The sequence below is a fragment of the Sorex fumeus genome, unplaced genomic scaffold (assembly GCF_029834395.1).
Source record: "Sorex fumeus unplaced genomic scaffold, SorFum_2.1 ptg000128l, whole genome shotgun sequence".
NCBI classification, from domain to species: domain Eukaryota; kingdom Metazoa; phylum Chordata; class Mammalia; order Eulipotyphla; family Soricidae; genus Sorex; species Sorex fumeus.
In genome coordinates this window covers 39,738,906-39,756,482 of record NW_026606185.1, presented here as the reverse complement: position 1 = coordinate 39,756,482, position 17,577 = coordinate 39,738,906, and the positions used below count along the sequence as shown (strand labels likewise).

The following is a 17,577-nucleotide window of genomic DNA, read 5'->3' as shown; positions in this document are numbered from 1 at the left end:
CATCAATATTGCTTTTCTCTTTCCCTTCAATTGTACATATTAAACAATTAAGTTTACTTCTTATTAACACTTGCAGTTATTTGGATAAACACAGTAAGAGATATAGATTCCAAAACTTAGATCTCTGGGCTCTGAGGGCAAGCCCGCTGGACTTTACTATAAATCCCAGGCTAGGTCCTCAGGCTCATTCAGCTTGTCCTTTCCCATGGAGGTCTCATCTCTTAAGTCGTAACAGTTTGCATCAAGACTGTGCTTATATACTTCCTAGACTGTCCCATTTTGATGCCAGGTAGCTTTGCTTCTCGCCCCGAGTCCATCCAAGTGCCATGGTAAGACCCCCCTTTTTGGGGTGTTCGGAACTATGGCAACTGAAGTCTGAGTCAAATAATTATGACGACAGATGCTCAGGAGTGGTTATATTTGAGTTAAACAACTCCCAAATATTAGGAGCACAGCATTAACTATCTTTCTGTGTCTAAGCAAAGAACATTGCTCTGTAGTAAAATATGGAAAGTTACAGGGGAAATGGAAAAGTAATTCAAAGTCCAGAGTCACCTAAGTAACGAAGCCTGTAATGGGGAATTGTAAAGCACAAAGGAAAGGTTAAAGATAATCTTGGGGGATTAGGGGTGCTCATAAGAGCATTATAAACTTCTCTGGGAGGAGGAAAAGGGACAATTCACTGATGAAGACTAAAGCACGTAGGGTCAATATCCAACACTCAGAGGACCAACATATGCATGGTCAGGGACCAAATGTGGGTTATTCCTGTGCAAGGCAAGCACCTGTACTATTTCTCTGGATCCTAACTTTTTTTTTAAAAGCATAAATCTTTCCCACCTATCTAGTCTTTTAAGTTCTCTGAGGAGTGATGATAGCTACCAAGAGTGGAGTACCTTGTATACATACTTAGATATTGCCCCAAGGACCTTCACAAACCATCTCATTGAATTTTACACCACAACCATCCTAGGAGAGATCCATTATCATCTCTATTTTACAGACTAAGGAACTTAGGTTCAGGGTGATTTAGACCACTCAGTTTGTAAGCAGTATAATGGAGATGTTTCCCAAGGTCTATACGGTTCCATAGCTCAAGCTATAAACTGTTTCCCTAATGCATTCAACACAATGCTAAGGCCAAGGGAGGCACCAATGGGCTAAGAGCACAGATGGAGTCTGAGGACAAGTTTTAGCTTTTAGCAAGTTATGGAAAAAGTAGTTGGCAACACATGGTTTATTTCTACTGGACTCCAAGAACCAATCTAGAAGCTTTACCAATTTATCTACCACTTTCCCCACCCAGTTGAAGATCGGCGTCACCCTCTTTGATCACTGTAGTATCAGAAGTACCAACTTTAACAGTCTTTATTTAGAGAACACAGTCACATCTACTGTGCCAAGGGTGAGATTCGTTTCTTTCCCCGAGGGATAATCTTTCCTTGGCTTCCACCTCTATCGTCACAGAGAAATTCCAGAGGGTGATACTTTATCCTGGAGCTCCCTGATTTAACTACTAAGCCCTTAGGAGAGAATATGTTGCATTTTTGCTCACCTTGGCCCACGTCTTCTGTGAAAGCTCACCTCTGACAGATGGTGGTAGAAAATTCAATACTTGTTTGCCTTGCATGCGGTCGACCTGGCCGACCTGAGTTCTATTTCTCTCTCGGAGAGCCCGGCAAGTTACCAAGAATATCTTGCCCGCAGGGCAAAGCCTGGTAAGCTCCCCATGGCGTATTTGATATTCCAAACACAGTAACAAGTCTCACAATGTTACTGGGCCCGCTTGAGTAAATCGATGAACAACGGGAGGACAGTGACAGTGAGAGTTGATATTTTTAAAAATTTTCATTTTGGGCCAGAGACATAGTACAGTGGTTAAGGCACTTACATTGCAAGTGGTTAACCTATGTTTGCCCCCCAACTCTACAATGTGGTCCCCTAGCCCACTAGAAGTGATCCTTGAATACAGAGCCAGGAGTAACTCCTGAGCACAGTTGTGTGTGGTTTAACACTGCCCACTCCTCCTCAAAATGATTCAAGATAAGTACTGTAGTGGAAAAGGGACATGTGGTAGCCAGACCTGACACTGAAGGCACAAGGGAACTCAGGTAAGTGGCTCCAAAATCCAACCCAACCCCAGAATTCTGTGCTCTGAAAGATGGTGGTGGTGGTGGTGGGGGGACAGTGGATAAGTGGGAAGGGAGAGAAAAGGTCAGAAGCATTTTCTTTAGGTATTTATGAGTGTATGAGATGCACAGAAAGGAAACAAGAGCAATGAAGTCATAAGTTTGTGAGATCCAAGTTCATGCTTGTGACTGAAGTGTTGGAAACTTGAGGCTGAGGAACTACTTGTTGCCAAGTAATTGGTTACTTGTTTATGAAACTGGTTCTCCAGAATCCAGGCGATTTTTCTCCTAAGTAGTGAGTGACCTGCCCCACTCATCTCCAACCTTGTTCCTGGGTGCCAGGGTAACCTTAGGAAAGCTGGGGGAGAACTTCAGTCATTCCAGTTTTAACTGGGAGCTGGTTGATTGATACTTCTCTCTCTGAGGGGTAGCTGCAGAATCTCCTCAGATGGAGGTGCTATGTGGGTGCTATGTGGGCTGGCAGATGGGAAGGCAGAAGAGGGTCTCGGTCTTAGATGCACCTCTAGGTATAATGTCAGAATTGGGCATTTCCAGCACTCAAGGCTTCAAGTCCATAATCCCAGTGATAACAGCCAGTGCCAGTCAATAGCAGGGCTATTCTTGACTGCTTTCTTGACTATCTTGACTGCTATCTTGACTGCTGCTAACTGGCTGAGCAGTTTCGAGGAGGCACGTGAAGGGGACTCAGATAAGTGACCTCTCATTCCAGTAATCTACTGGGCACTGCACCTTGAGAAGGGTGTGTGTGTGTGTGTGTGTGTGTGTGTGGAGGGACCTGGAGTCAATCAAGAAAAATAAGCAGAATGCAGCCTGCCACTTGCTTTCTTCCATTGAGCCCCAAGCGCCTACTGCTTTAACAAGTTCTGAGGGAAAGAACATTTCGATGAGCCAGGGCTCTACCTTGGCCTTCATGCTGTGCCCCACTGATCAGATGAGGTGTGTTCAAAGGACAATTTTATATCCAAACCACAGGGGGAAATCAGTCATAATTTATTAGCTGAAAATCTCACACACGCACACATACTGACTGTTGGCCACATGACTAATCCTACCCAGTGCGATGAGGCTGGCACGTGAGCTCAGAGGAATACTCTGGAGCTGCCATCTCCCCAAGGCTGTGAGTCACGTGTACTGCCCCGGCTCTGAGCAGAAATCTCTCCCATGAACCATGGTGCTGGGAGCAGGGCTCAGTGGAAGGAGTAGCTTTGTAGGAGAGCCCCGCGTGCCACAGGGCATCTGGGGCACCCCAGGATGTCCCCACCCTGGCAGTCACTCACTTTTGAAATAAACACAAGTGAGGCTCTGGGAGGGTGTCTGAGCAAATGTCACTCCTTGGTCAACTTTGCCTTTCTAATTTAAGCTCTTTGGATCCTACACAGGGAGCTTTTGTGGGCATCATTTATCCCTTTCCATTTTTGTACACACTGGTTGTTACACTCACTCCACCACCGAGAGAAGGCTGTACGGCAGGGTTGGTCACGTAGCATTACTACCAGTAGCCCCTGTATGTGTTCAGAGTTGCCGGCCAGACTCTGCTAGGAGGATCAGCATGAAGGAAAGGCCTTTGTGCCAGACCCTCTCTTGGGAAGTTCACTGACAATGAGGTGAAGTCTGCAGACTCTACAATAGCTTCAAGGTGTGAGAATATATGTGTGCATATGTTTATACATATATGAATATGTAGATCCAAGTAAGACATAGATTAAAAATTAACATACATTGTTAACCAAAACAATACATGGTGCACAAACTTACTGCTCTGCTGAAAACCTCCTCACCCTTTCAACTTGCTCATTCAGGCAGAGGGAAAGAAGTAGTCAACTTCCATTCTGAGGCATAGAAGCCTCCAGTAACCTTTCCTTAAGCCCCATGCAGAGACTCCTGCCCCAGTGCCTGGCTGTCCTTGCCGGGGCCCCTTGGAGGGGAGCGGGTTGAGTTTCCCTCCCCGCCCCAACCAGGGCTCCGGCAGCCGAAGACCTCCAGAACCAGCCACCACCAGCTGAGACCAATCTCCACACGCATGAAGGTACTGGCGGAGGAACAAAGGCATGCAGGTCCTGGGGCTGAGATCTCCAAGCCTGCTTGGATCGGGGCTGAGCATCCTCCACCCAGATCCTTCATATTCCAGTAGGCAGGGGACACACCCACCAACTGGTCCCCTGGCGCTGTGTAATCCCAACAACGGCCAAGACCCAGAGACTATAAAACCCAGCTCCTGGCGCACGACATCTTATTATCTCATTCCTACTTTAGACAAACTGGCAGGCTACTGAATGTAACCTGCTTACACGGCAGAGTCTGGCAAACTCCCCGTGGTATATCCAATATGCCAAATACCAGTAACAATGATGGGTCTCATACTCCTAACCCTGAAAGAGCCTTGAATATGGCATTTTTTAAAAAATCTCAGGGCTAGGATGAAGACGTTACTGGGGCCTGCTCGAGGCAATCGACGAACAACAGGATGGTCATGATGTCACACCTGGCGATGCACAGGGATTATTACTACTGGCTTTGCACTCAGGAATTACTCCTGGCAGTGCTCTGGGGACCATATGGGATGCTGGGAATTGAACGCTGGTCGGCCATGTGCAAGGCAAATGCCCTACCTGCTGTGCTATCGCTCCAGCCCCCACCCATTTACTCCTTGAAAGGCAAACTGGAGAGACCATCATCATAGTCTTGTCTTTCTGGTGGGAAGTGAGGGCACTGGGCGAGGGGGGAAGATGGGGATGGTTCAAGGGAGCTGGGTGCCCTTCAGGTAGTTATAACATAGGAAGCAAGGAAAAGAGGGTTTCAGAAACCCAACTTCAACTGAGAAAATTACCTTTTTTGACTACATCAAAGAAACGTTAACTTTTCTGAGAAATGGGATCAAACTAATCAAATTTCTTTCACAAGGAGGATAAACTTTAAAAAGAAATTGCAATGATTTTTCAACTTTTTAAGTGAACACACACAGCTAGTTAGGTCTGGCATTGTATCTGTATCCCAGCTGAAAAATGTAGCATTAGCAGACTCTGTTCCTCTCTCCTCCAAGGCACAAAAAGAGCAAAGTGAAGGAAGGTTGGATGGAGGCGGAAGGACGTCAGCTTGAAGAGACAAGGCCGAAATTTAGCCAGACAATGTAGCTCTATGGGAAGGAATTTGACAGCTGAAATAAATTAGTTTTGGTAAAGAATTCAGGAAATCCTTGCAGCTTACTAAATACAGGCTGCCCTGGGTTGTATTGACCTTGTCTACTGACAGTCTTGACCACATGTGAAACCTGGGGTTGATGGAAGAGAGAGAGGGAACAAGCAATACCCTCCAGATCAAAGTCATGAGAATTCCATGTCTGGAAATTCCCCGGCTTCTGTGAACTGGGGCTCCAGGAGCACGTAGTGTGTTGAAGGACCTTCTCAAGAGCACTGCAGGAGGAAAGAGAGTAAATGAGGCCTCCGGTGAGCTTCCCTCACAGGCTTCCAATGGCACAAAGTGAGGTCCAGTGGGAAAATAGGGGTGCAGGGGCGGATGCTTGGCAGCAGTAGGGCATGATCTGGAAGGTAGAGATGGTTGTTTGGGGTAATGAGTCAGTGGCCTGGCCAGTCCAGGGTCTGTCTTCCTTCTGGGGTGAAAGTAGGGATCAGCAAGGGCTCCCAGCTTGCAGCAGCTGGATGCTCCTCTCCTTCTAGTGGTCGGACTCAACCATGGGACATTCCCCAGGGTGAATAAAATAGACGTGTGGATCAAGAAAAACACTGAGCATTGAATTTTATTCATCCCTCGGTATATAAGGGAGTGTGGGAAGAGCATTTTAGCCTTGTTCCTTCACTGTTTTCTCTCTATGGAAATCCCTCTCCTGTGCTAGTTACCGCTGGTTCCCAGGGTTTGGTGGTGCTCCCTCTCTAGCTCACTGCGCCCTTCAGTTAAGGGACCAGCAGCTGCCAGGCTGACTCACAGATGGTTGGCAGCGTTGGCCGTGATGGCAGGGCACTTTGGTGACTCCAGCATTGACAATTTTTTACTGCACTCATCATTACAACTAGAGGTCAGAGGTGTGAGCAGTGTGGAAAGGGAAAAGGGCCTATCTTCTTGACACTACTTGTTACAAAGAGAGTATGTTTGAATTAAGAGGACCTTTCGGTGGAAAGTTTTTCTTGGGTATAAGAGAGAATCAACTTTTCCCAACCAAAGAGTGAGAAGGAAACACTCTTGAAATGAGGGTGGAGACTCCCTGATCACTGCTTTGCAGGGGGAAAAGTGTGTCTTCTGTCTGCTGCATCTGTTTTCTAAACTCTGCTTGGCTACAAAAGATACTGGCTCTGTACCCACTACCTTTAAAATGGAATTCACTGATTGGTCTGCTCAAACACACCCTGGGTGGTAGAATGATTTTATATTCAATATATAATAGGATGTTAGTGAGCTAGGTCCCTATGAAAGGAGAGAGAATTCTTTTTTTAATGGAATAATTTAAAATACTAGATCAGTATATTAAAAAGAAACAAAACAGATTTCTGATGGAAGTTTTGCAGCATACGCTTCAGTGTCAAATAAAAAAAATGTCTTTCAGAATTTGATTCTCCTCCAGGTCTTCAGAGGTCCTGATGGTCCCCCTCTTGCTCCAGGATGATTTCACAGGACTGAGTTGGCAGGTGCTGCGATGCCAGGCCCCGGCTTCTCTGGAGGGATGCGGCTGGAGTTTGGTAGCAGATGTTGGGCTCAGAGACTGGACCAAATCCAACAGAGACGTCTCATACCTGTAACACACACAGCATAGACGGATTGATTAGGAACGGCAGGCTGCAAGGAGCCCGGGAAGAGGGTTGCCCGGGCAGGGGTCAGATCATGGATCATAACAGGTGTCAAAGGAACTTTTAGGGAAACACCAGAGGGAAACAGCAGAGACTGAGACACTTGCTGTGAATCTTTTTATTTTTTTAACGATTATTTTTGGGGGCCACCTCTAGCAGTGCTCAGGGCTTACTCTTGGCTCTGCACTCAGGGATCACCCCTGCTGAACTCAGGAAACCATAAAAAGTGACTAGGATCCAACCCTTGTTTACCATGTGCAGGGCAAGTGTGTCTTACTGCTACACTATTGTTTGGCTCATCTCTCTTTTGACCTTTGGAAGGGACACAGTAATAATAATAGCAAAGGTTGAACTGAGTAGCAGCCACACTGACTTCAGGCTTACTGTCAGGCATTGTTACATTTTGTTGTTTGTTTGGGGGCCACATCCGGAAGTGCTCAAGGCTTACTCCTGACTCTGAGCTCAGGGATTACTTCTGGCAGGGTTAGGGGGAACATATGGAGTGCTGGGGATCAAACCCAGGTTGACTGTGTGCAAGGCCAAGAGCTCTACCTGCTATACTATCTCTCTGGCCCCCTGCTCTGATGATTTATAAATATCTAACCCTTTAAATGAGCTGCTCTGTGGATATAAGAGAACTGAAAAACCATTGCTCCAACAACCCACCAAGGCTGGTGCTCTACTACTCTCATTCTATCATCTCTTTTTTCCCCCCACACCCAGCAGTGGTCAGGGCTTACTCCTGTGTGGTGCTCAGGGAGACCATATGCAGTGCTGGGAATTGAACTGGCATTAGCAGTGTGCCACACAAGTGCCTGAACCCTCACACCGTCTCTCCCGCTCCTCATTCCATTCTATCATAAACATGAGGAAACGAACACCATCTGACACAAAATAATTACATGGGAGAGTCAGGATTTGAACTCAGGTAGTCTGTTGCCAGCACTATTATCCAGGATACTAAAATGGTCTTTTGATGTGTGCAGCTAGAAACATTAGGTTTGAATCTCTACTCGAGCATTTGCAAGCTGTATAATATTGGGAAAATTATTCAATATCTCGGTTCAGTTTCTCATACATACATACACTGTAGCACTTTCCTCCTGTTGTTCATTGAATTTGCTTGAGTGGGCACCAGTAAGGTCTCCATTGTGAGACATGCTGTTACTGTTTTTGGCATATTAAATATGCTACGGGGAACTTGCCAGGCTCTGCTGTGCGGGCGGGATACTTGCAGTAGCTTGCCAGGCTCTCCAAGAGGGACAGAGGACTCAAACCCGGGTTGGCCATGTGCAAGGCAAACGCCCTACCTGCTGTGCTATTGCTGCAGCGATTGAAAATTATTCAATATCTCAGTTCAGTTTCCCATACATAAGGATCTAACAGAACTCTTGTTAAATTAAAGGAATCAGTAGGCATAAATTAACATAATAAATATTCAATTAATGCTAGTTCCTTCCTGCTCTCATACTCCCACTTTCTCTAGAATCTGGGAGAAATCCTCATCTGAATCTATAAAGAGATTCTCTCCAAAGAGAGACTGCCTTGGTGTCTAGCATTTTCATCAAAAACAGTAAGCTTGGAACAGCTTTCAGAGAAACTAATTAAGGTCTACAACTACCTCAGTTCCATGGCCCATTTGATGGGTTTCCAGGATGGAATGCCAAAGGCGGACAAGTATCTGCCTCCAGATCCATTCATAAAGGATCAACTTATTTCCACACTTCCATCCTGAAGCCTTCAGCAGCATATGCGGCTTGTGTACAGGCACAGGGCCCTGCATCTGGTTTAATGTCCAATTGTTAGCATCTCAAAATTCATAATGGTCTTACCTTAGACCTTGGGTTTTGTATATAAAGTTTAGTGAGACACTGGAGAATGAGCAAGACCAGAGGGAGCCATGCAGGGCAGTATGTATGGATGCAAACCATTTGGCTTTCCTGTTGTATGTATTTATGCCAGAAGCAGTCTGGGGTGCTTTTGGGACTTAGAAGGGGAGGGCAAGTTGGCGGACCAGGGACCTAGGTTCATATTAGTGATGGTGAAGGTGGCAGTAGTACTGTAAAAAGCTGTGAGGAGGGTGCTGGGAGGCTGACTTCATTATCTTCCCAGAGCCCATCCTCAGACTCAAAGTAATACTTCTTTTGCCCGAGCACCAGAATATGAACCACTAATGTGAGGCAATAAATGTTAGTAAATTATTACAAAATAAAAGCAGACACACGGATACTGCAATAAGGCATTAATTAAAGAGATATTAGAATTTTTCAGAGTTTTTAAACCTTGGATTTTAAAACTGCAATATTGCAAAGCAAATATCTACAGTAAAAGAAATAAAAATAAAGTGTAAGGATTATTGCAATTGATGGCTGATAATATTTTTATAAGTACCTTCAAATGAACCAGTTAATGAAGGATACAGTTTCTTAAATAAAGCTTAAAGTTCCTTTAAAGTTTAAAAATTAATATTTTGCTACTGAAGATATAGCAATAAAAATCAAAACCAGGCATCTGGAATCATATGCAATCATGAAGTGCTTCTTGTAGGACTGCTGTAAGTTTACAGGACATGCCAGAGAAACATTAATGTGATGTTGTATAAATTCATATTTAAAATAAAGTTATGGGTATTAGAGAGGTAGTACAAGGGCTAAGGCAAATAATTACCTTACTTGTAGCCCAAGAGATGGGCTATGATTTCTTGAGTACTGCTAGGAATGACCCCTGAGCACAGAGCCAGAAGTAAGTCCTGAGTATAGCTAGGATGGCCCAAATCTCACTCCCCCAAAGTCAAGGAGGAACAAAGTGTTGGTGACTGCTTAGAGAAGAGAAAATCTGTAGCTTAGGTGGGAATATAATTGGGTGCACCACTATGAAAAATAGCATGAAGTTCCTGAAAAAATTAAGAACAGAAGTAACATAATCCAGCTATTTCATGACAGCTACTTATTTGAAGAATACAGAAACACAAATTTTAATATACACCATGTCCATCCAAGCATTATTTCTAAGAGAATAATGTGGAAAACAACCTAAGTGACTACTGAGGATAAAATGAATAAAGAGGACGTGGCAAATAAAGAATGGATTATTACTTGGTTGTTAAAAAGGATAACATTTTGCCCTCTGTGACAACATGGATGAACCTGGAGCGTGTTAGATGGGGAAAGACAAGCCAGTGTGGACTATGAAGAAACAAAGTGAACACACAAAATCAAACCAAGCAGAACCAGAGGGAGATTGGTGGTTACCAGAGAGGAACAGGGTTAGTGGGTAAAATGAGTAGCAAGAGTCAACTGTGTGGTGATGAAACTAGTTGTTTCAGTTTTTAAAACTCAAGATAGCAAAAATATAATGAAAAGTATGAACTCAGAGGTACACCCTGTTTTCAAACATAAATTAAGAATTAAAATGAAAACAGCCGCCGTCTGCTAATCTGCTTAAAAAGGCACAGATTGTTGGAAACTAGGCTTCTGGTGGCGGTGATGATGCATGCAGCGCAGACAACGTTAAATCATAGTGCTGTGCACCTGCCACTTATAAACCAATGCCATCGCAATACAAATTTATTAAAAACTCTATCACAATGTTGTCAAAACCTAGGAAAAATTCCTAACAGCTCCAGTGTCACTTGCATCAGCAAATTTTTCTCAAAATTAAAAATTACCCAAAATTATGCACGGTCTTTCATTTGCCAAGAGTGACTGATTTCCTTTTAATTATATCACTTAAAGTTGCTAGAAGTATACATTTTGATGATTTAATAAATGAACTTGGAGAAAAGTGAAGCAGAAATATCAAGATATCACTTACTAGCTTGATAACTTTAGAAAGTATTATTTATTATATACAATTATGACATACAATTTTTTCTTTCTCTAGGCTTATTACTCACTGTCACTATTCCTGGTTATGTTTTACAAGTATCTTGTTAGACAAAAATGCTTTTGTGTACTTCAGTGCCTTTCATGTACTTTTTTCATCCTACATTTTGAACATTTTCTTCACATTTTTATTTTGCACAGGTTTTTCAAGTTATGTCACTGGCTCTGCCTTCAAGTTCCAGCAAGATTAGATCATTATCTCAGGTATGCTTAATACTGTATTGCACTAGGTAGAAGAACAGAAGGTCTGTGGTAGGCAGGACCTCAGATTTCAGTGGCACCTCATAGTTAATTTTATTCAATAAGATGGTTAATAGAACAAACTATAATGAGAATTAATAGTGAAGACAAAATCATTTACCAAAATATTAATGAATGGATCTGTTTTTGCACTTTCTTCCAAAAGCAGTTATTTATTTTTGGCTCTGGGCCACACCCAGTGGTGGTTAGGGCTTTCTCCTGGCTCTGTGCTCAAGGTTCAGTCCTGGAATACTCCAGGGTGTTGTGAATTGAACCCAGCTCTGTTGCACGAAGGGCGTACTATCTCTCAGTAGCACATATATCTTTCTAGTGTACCATCTCTCCACTGCACGTTTTTTTTTTTTTTTTTTTTTTTTTTTTTTTATTTTGTAAAGCCATATATATATATATATATTTTTTTTTTCCCTTTATTTTATTTTATTTTTTTTAAAGTTGTAGATTTACAATTTTTTGTGCTTTGGTTTCAATTATACAATGATCAGATACCCATCCCTCCACCAGTGCCCATTTTCCACCACCATGGATAATATCCCTCCCACCCCCATCCCCCCATCCCCCCGTCTCTGTGGCAGGGCAATCCCCTGTGTTCTCTCTCTCCTTTTGGGTGTTGTGGTCTGCAAAAGAGGCATTGAGTGGCAAACATGTTCAGTCCATAGTCTACCTTCGACATGCATCTCCCCTCCTGGGAGGATCCTCCAAACATCCTTTATTTGGTGCTCCCTTCTCTATCTGAATAGCCCTTTCCTCTAGGATACCCGGCTGGCCTCTAAGTTATGGAGTAATCCTCCTGGTGCTGATCTCAGCTATTCTTGGGTATTAATCTCATACTTTGTTACTTTACATCCCCCAGATGAATGCAATCTTTCTATGTCTATCCCTCTCTTTCTGACTCATTTCGCTTAGCATGATACTTTCCATATTGTACCACTTGTATGTAAATTTCATGACTTCATCTTTTCTAACAGCTACATAGTACTCCATTGTGTAGATGTACCAAAGTTTCTTTAACCAGTCATCTGTTCTTGGGCATTCAGGTTTCTTCCAGTTTCTGGCTATTGTAAAGAGGGCTGCAATGAACAAACAAGTGCAGATGTCACTTCGACTATACATTTTTGCCTCTCTGGGATATATTCCCAGGAGTGGTATTGCTGGGTCAAATGGGAGCTCAATTTCTAATTTTTTGAGAATCGTCCATACGGTTTTCCAGAAGGGCTGAACCAGTGGACATTCCCACCAACAGTGAAGGAGTGTCCCTTTCTCGCCACATCCACGCCAGCATCGGTTGCTTTTGTTCTTTTGAATTTGGGCCAGTCTCTGAGGTGTGAGATGGTATCTCATTGTGGTTTTGATCTGCATCTCCCTGATGATTAATGATGTAGAGCATTTTCTCATGTGCTTTTTTGCCATTCGGATTTCTTCTTTGAGAAAGTTTCTGTTCATTTCATTGCCCCATTTTTGGATGGGGTTGGATGTTTTCTTCTTGTGGAGTTTAACCAGTATTTTGTATATCCTGGATATCAACCCCTTGTCAGATGTGTATTCGGTGAATATCCTTTCCCATTCTGTAGACTGTCTTTGTATTTTGGTCACTGTTTCTTTGGAGGTGCAGAAGCTTCTTAGTTTAAGATAGTCCCATTTATCTATCTCTGTTTTCACTTGCTCGGCCAGTGGCGTGGCATTTTTGAAGATACCATTAGCTTCAATGTCATGGAGGGTTTTGCCAACTTTATCTTCAATGTACCTTATGGTTTCTGGTCTGATGTTGAGGTCTTTAATCCATTTTGATCTTACTTTTGTACATGGTGTTAGGCAGAGTTCTGAGCCTATTTTTTTGCATGTAGCCGTCCAGTGATGCCAACACAATTTATTAAAGAGGCTTTCCTTACTCCACTTCACATTACTTGCACCTTTATCAAAGATTAGATGAGCATATGATTGAGGAGAGATGTCAGTGTATTCAACCCTGTTCCATTGGTCTGCAGTTCTGCCTTTGTTCCAGTACCATGCTGTTTTAATTATTACTGCTTTGTAGTACAGTTTGAAGTTCGGGAGGTTGATTCCTCCCATTTTCTTTTTCCCAAGAATTGCTTTAGCTATTCGTGGGGGCTTATTGTTCCATATAAATTTCAAGAGTGTTTGCTCCATTTCTTTGAAGAATGTCATGGGTATCCTTATAGGGATTGCATTGAATTTATACAATGCTTTCGGTAGTATTGCCATTTTGACAATGTTAAGTCTCCCGACCCATGAGCAGGGGATATCTTTCCATTTCCTCATGTCCTCTTTTATTTCCTGAAGTAGCGTTTTGTAGTTTTCTTTGTACAGGTCCTTTACTTCCTTAGTTAAGCTGATTCCTAGGTACTTGATTTTCTGGGGCACAATTGTGAATGGGATTGTTTTTTTCATGTTGCTTTCTTCTCTCTCACTGTTTGCGTATAGGAAAGCCATGGACTTTTGGGTATTGATTTTATAACCTGCAACTTTACTATACGAGTCTATTGTTTCTAAGAGTTTTTTGGTGGAAGTTATTGGGTTCTCTAAGTAGAGTATCATATCATCTGCGAATAGTGAGAGCTTGATTTCTTCCTTTCCTACCTGAATGCCCTTAATATCTTTTTCCTGCCTAATCGCTATTGCAAGTACTTCCAGTACTATATTGAACAGCAGTGGAGAGAGTGGGCATCCCTGTCTCGTCCCTGATCTTAGAGGGAAGGCTCTCAGTTTTTCCCCATTGAGGATGATGCTTGCTGTAGGCTTGTGGTAGATGGCTTTAATTATGTTGAGGAAGGTCCCCTCTATACCCATTTTGGCTAGGGTTTTCATCATAAAGGGGTGCTGGATCTTATCAAATGCTTTCTCTGCATCTATTGATATGATCATATGCTTTTTATCTTTTCTTTTGTTGATATGGTGGATTATGTTGATTGATTTCCGAATGTTGAACCATCCTTGCATCCCTGGGATGAATCCTACTTGGTCATGGTGTATGATCTTTTTGATGAGTAGTTGGATTCTATTTGCTAGTAGTTTGTTGAGGATCTTTGCATCTGTGTTCATCAGGGATATCGGCCTGTAATTCTCTTTCTTTGTGGTATCTCTGTCTGCTTTTGGTATCAGTGTGATATTTGCTTCGTAGAAACTGTTTGGAAGTGTTTTTGATATTTCAATTTCGTGGAAAAGCTTAAAGAGTATTGGGAGTAAGTCCTCTTTAAAGATTTGGAAGAATTCACTAGTGAATCCATCCGGGCCAGGACTTTTGTGCTTGGGGAGACTTTTTATTACCATTTCAATTTCCTTGATGGTGATAGGTCTGTTCAGGTATTCCAGGTCTTCTTGGTTCAGCCTTGGGAGTCTGTAGGAGTCTAGGAATTTATCCATTTCCTTGAGGTTTTGATGTTCCGTGGCATAAAGCTTCTCAAAGTACTCCCTGAGGATCCTCTGAATTTCTGTGGTTTCTGTTGTAATGACCCCCTTTTCATTTCTGATTCGGTTTATTAGGGTTTTCTCTCTCCCTTTCTTTGTGAGTTTTGCTAGCGGCTTATCGATCTTGTTAATTTTCTCAAAGAACCAGCTCTTGGTTTCATTGATCTTTCGGATTGTTTTTTGGGTTTCCATCTCGTTAATCTCTGCTCTGAGTTTTATTATTTCCTTTCTCCTGTTCGGGTTGATGCACGTTTTTTTAAAATATTCTGAACAGCTAGTAAATAAAAAATTTCTAATATATCTCAAGCATTTTGCAAAATATTATGCATTCATATATTTTTATTCCCCTTCAACCGGAGATCACTATTCATATTCCCTAGCATCTATATTTTAATTATTCTTTTGGTGCTAAAGATCAAACTCAAGACCTCATACATATGAAGCATAAATTCTACCACTAAGCTACATATCTTGTATAGTTTGTATAAAATACTTTTTTTTGGTTTGATATTGGGCCACAGACAGCTGTGCTTACGGGTTACTCCTGGCTCTGCACTGAGATCACTTCTTCTGTTAATTGAGGGAACCATATAGGGTTTTGGGATCAAACCTGGGTTGGAGTTTGCAAGGCAAATACCCTACCTGCTGTATCACCTCTTTTAAATATTTTCTTTAGGAACTGAAAAAAATTGTACAGTGTGTAAAGCACTTGCATGCTGCTGACCCAGGTTCAATCATTAACAATGCATGTGGCCCCCTGAGGAAGTAGTGGATGTGATTCCTGAGCACAGCCAGGTGGGACCAAAAAACAAAACAGAACAAACAAAAAAAACCCCAAAAAATACACCCCCAAAACCCAAACTCTTAAAACTTTCTTTTCACTTAATACAGTGGGGTATTTTTACATAGAGACTGTTATATTTCTTTCAATGGTTTCTTAATTCTTTGCCTCTTGGACACACTCTAATTAGTTTAAGCCAATCCCCCTATTAAAAAATAGATAGGTAAGGTTCAAGGTCTTTTGAGATGAAATAAACTCTTGTCTGCTTCCTTTTTCTTTCCAGTCAATGATCAAAGGTTATTCCTTGCCTCAATCCATTACAGGTTGGCAACAATACTACTGTCTACTACTGTCTTAATTATATTCTCTGGATTTGTCTCTTTACTCCTAGTCCTCCCCCCTGTTCCCCATCCCCTGCACATCTGAAGCTTCTGCTTTATTCTATTTGTATTCCTTTTTCTTCTATTTTAACTGAAATTTGGCTTCCTCTACATTCTTCTCAGTAGCAACTTTTTTTGTTTTGTTTTTTTTTGGGGGGGTGGTCATACCCAGCAATGCTCAGGGGTTACTCTTCTCTCTGTAATCAGGAATCACATTCCTGGCGGGCACTGGGGGACCAAGTAGGATGCTGGGGATCAAACATGGGTCAGCCGTGTGCAAGGCAAGCACCTTACCTGCTGCACTACCTCTCCAGCCTTCAGTAGGAACTGTTTGTAATCAACATGTTTCTAAACATTTCAGGTTCAAGATGCTTTCATTCTGGACATCTATTATACCCTTAGTGTCTCATTAAACCCCTCTTCTTTTCAGCACCCTGACATCTATATTAACAATCCTTACAGCATCTACTTATTAATTCACCTGCAATCACTAAGAGAGTAACACTTGATTCTTCCCCCTCAATTAAACTCTTACCATCACTGATACCAATGTTAATTTCACATAAATGGCACTCAACTGATACAAACTTCTATTCTTATTACTGATATGACTACTTTATTGAAGTTACATTGGTTTATAAGAATAAATATTTGCATTTGAGGGTATAATGTTACCACATCAATCAGTTGTACCACCAAAAATATCAACATTTCTTCTCTACAGTTCATCAGACCTTCTAGTTCTGTGGTCATACTTTAAGGATTTGTTTTAAACGGATTTTGACTATTACTCTCTTGCTTTGTACTTTACATACCACACACAAATGAGATCATCTCCTGACTTATTTCTCATAACATGATCCACTTCAGTTTCATCCATGTTGTAGCAGAAGATAAGATTTCATCTTTTCTGAAATATTTTAGTTCTCTGCAACTTGGATAGAATTGGATGAATCTTGTTAAACAAAGTGAGTGAGTTGGAAGCAAGAGGACAAGTATAGGACCATCTCATTCATATGCAGTTTTTGAAGAATCAAAGCCAGGAAAAACAAACCCTGAGATTCTACCTAGAGAATTGAGTCTGCTTAGTGGAGTGGGAGAGAGGAAAGGGGAATCGAGAACAACCTAGGGACAATGGTGGAGGGATAGTAGTGAACTGGTGGTGGCTATGACAGTCACTGTCCTCCCGTTGTTCATTGATTTTCTCGAGCAGGCCCAGTAATGTCTCCATTGTAAGACTTTATTGTTACTGTGTTTGGCATATCAAATACACTACGGGTAGCTTGCCAGGCTTTGCTGTGCGGGTGAGATGCTCTCGGTAGCTTGCCAGGCTCTCCGAGAGGGGTGGAGGAATCGAACTCGGGTCAGCCATGTTGGCTGCGTGCAAGGCAAACGCCCTACCTGCTGTGCTATTGCTCCAGCCCATGATACACTAATATATATATGTATATAAATATATATATATATACATTGGGGGGGGCCACCCAGTTGTGCTCAGGGGTCATTCCTAGCTCTGTATTTAGGGATCACTCCTGGTGGGACTCAGGGGATGATGCTGGGGATTTACCCTGGTTTCGCCACATCAAGGCAAATGCCATACCTGCTATACTATTGCTCTGCCCTTTGGTGTAGTAATATTTTATACCTAAAACAGTAGTTATGCCATTATAAATAAATACCTTGATTTTTCTTTTTCTTTTTTAAAATAGGTGAACAGTATAAATAGGTGAATATTCATTGTATATTTACATCACATCTTTATATATTCCATTATGGATTGTTTTCAAGTCTTTATTTTATGTTTTGCTTTTTGGGTCACACCTGGCAATGCACAGGGGTTACTCCTGGCTTTACACTCAGGAGTTATCCCTGGCAGTGCTCAGGGGACCATATGGGATGCTA

The 17,577-nt window shown here is 42.3% G+C and overlaps 1 protein-coding gene across 1 annotated transcript in view; it reads right to left on the bottom strand.

Annotated features, from left to right (window-relative positions):
• Positions 1-6,599: 6,599 nt before the first annotated feature.
• Positions 6,600-17,577, bottom strand: part of KIAA1328 (KIAA1328 ortholog) — a 347,137-nt gene continuing 336,159 nt past the window's right edge. Inside the window, exon 11 of the mRNA XM_056138132.1 lies at positions 6,600-6,892. Coding sequence (XP_055994107.1) covers positions 6,682-6,892 — 211 coding nt within the window. The 3' untranslated portion in view covers positions 6,600-6,681. The remainder of the gene's footprint in view (positions 6,893-17,577) is intronic.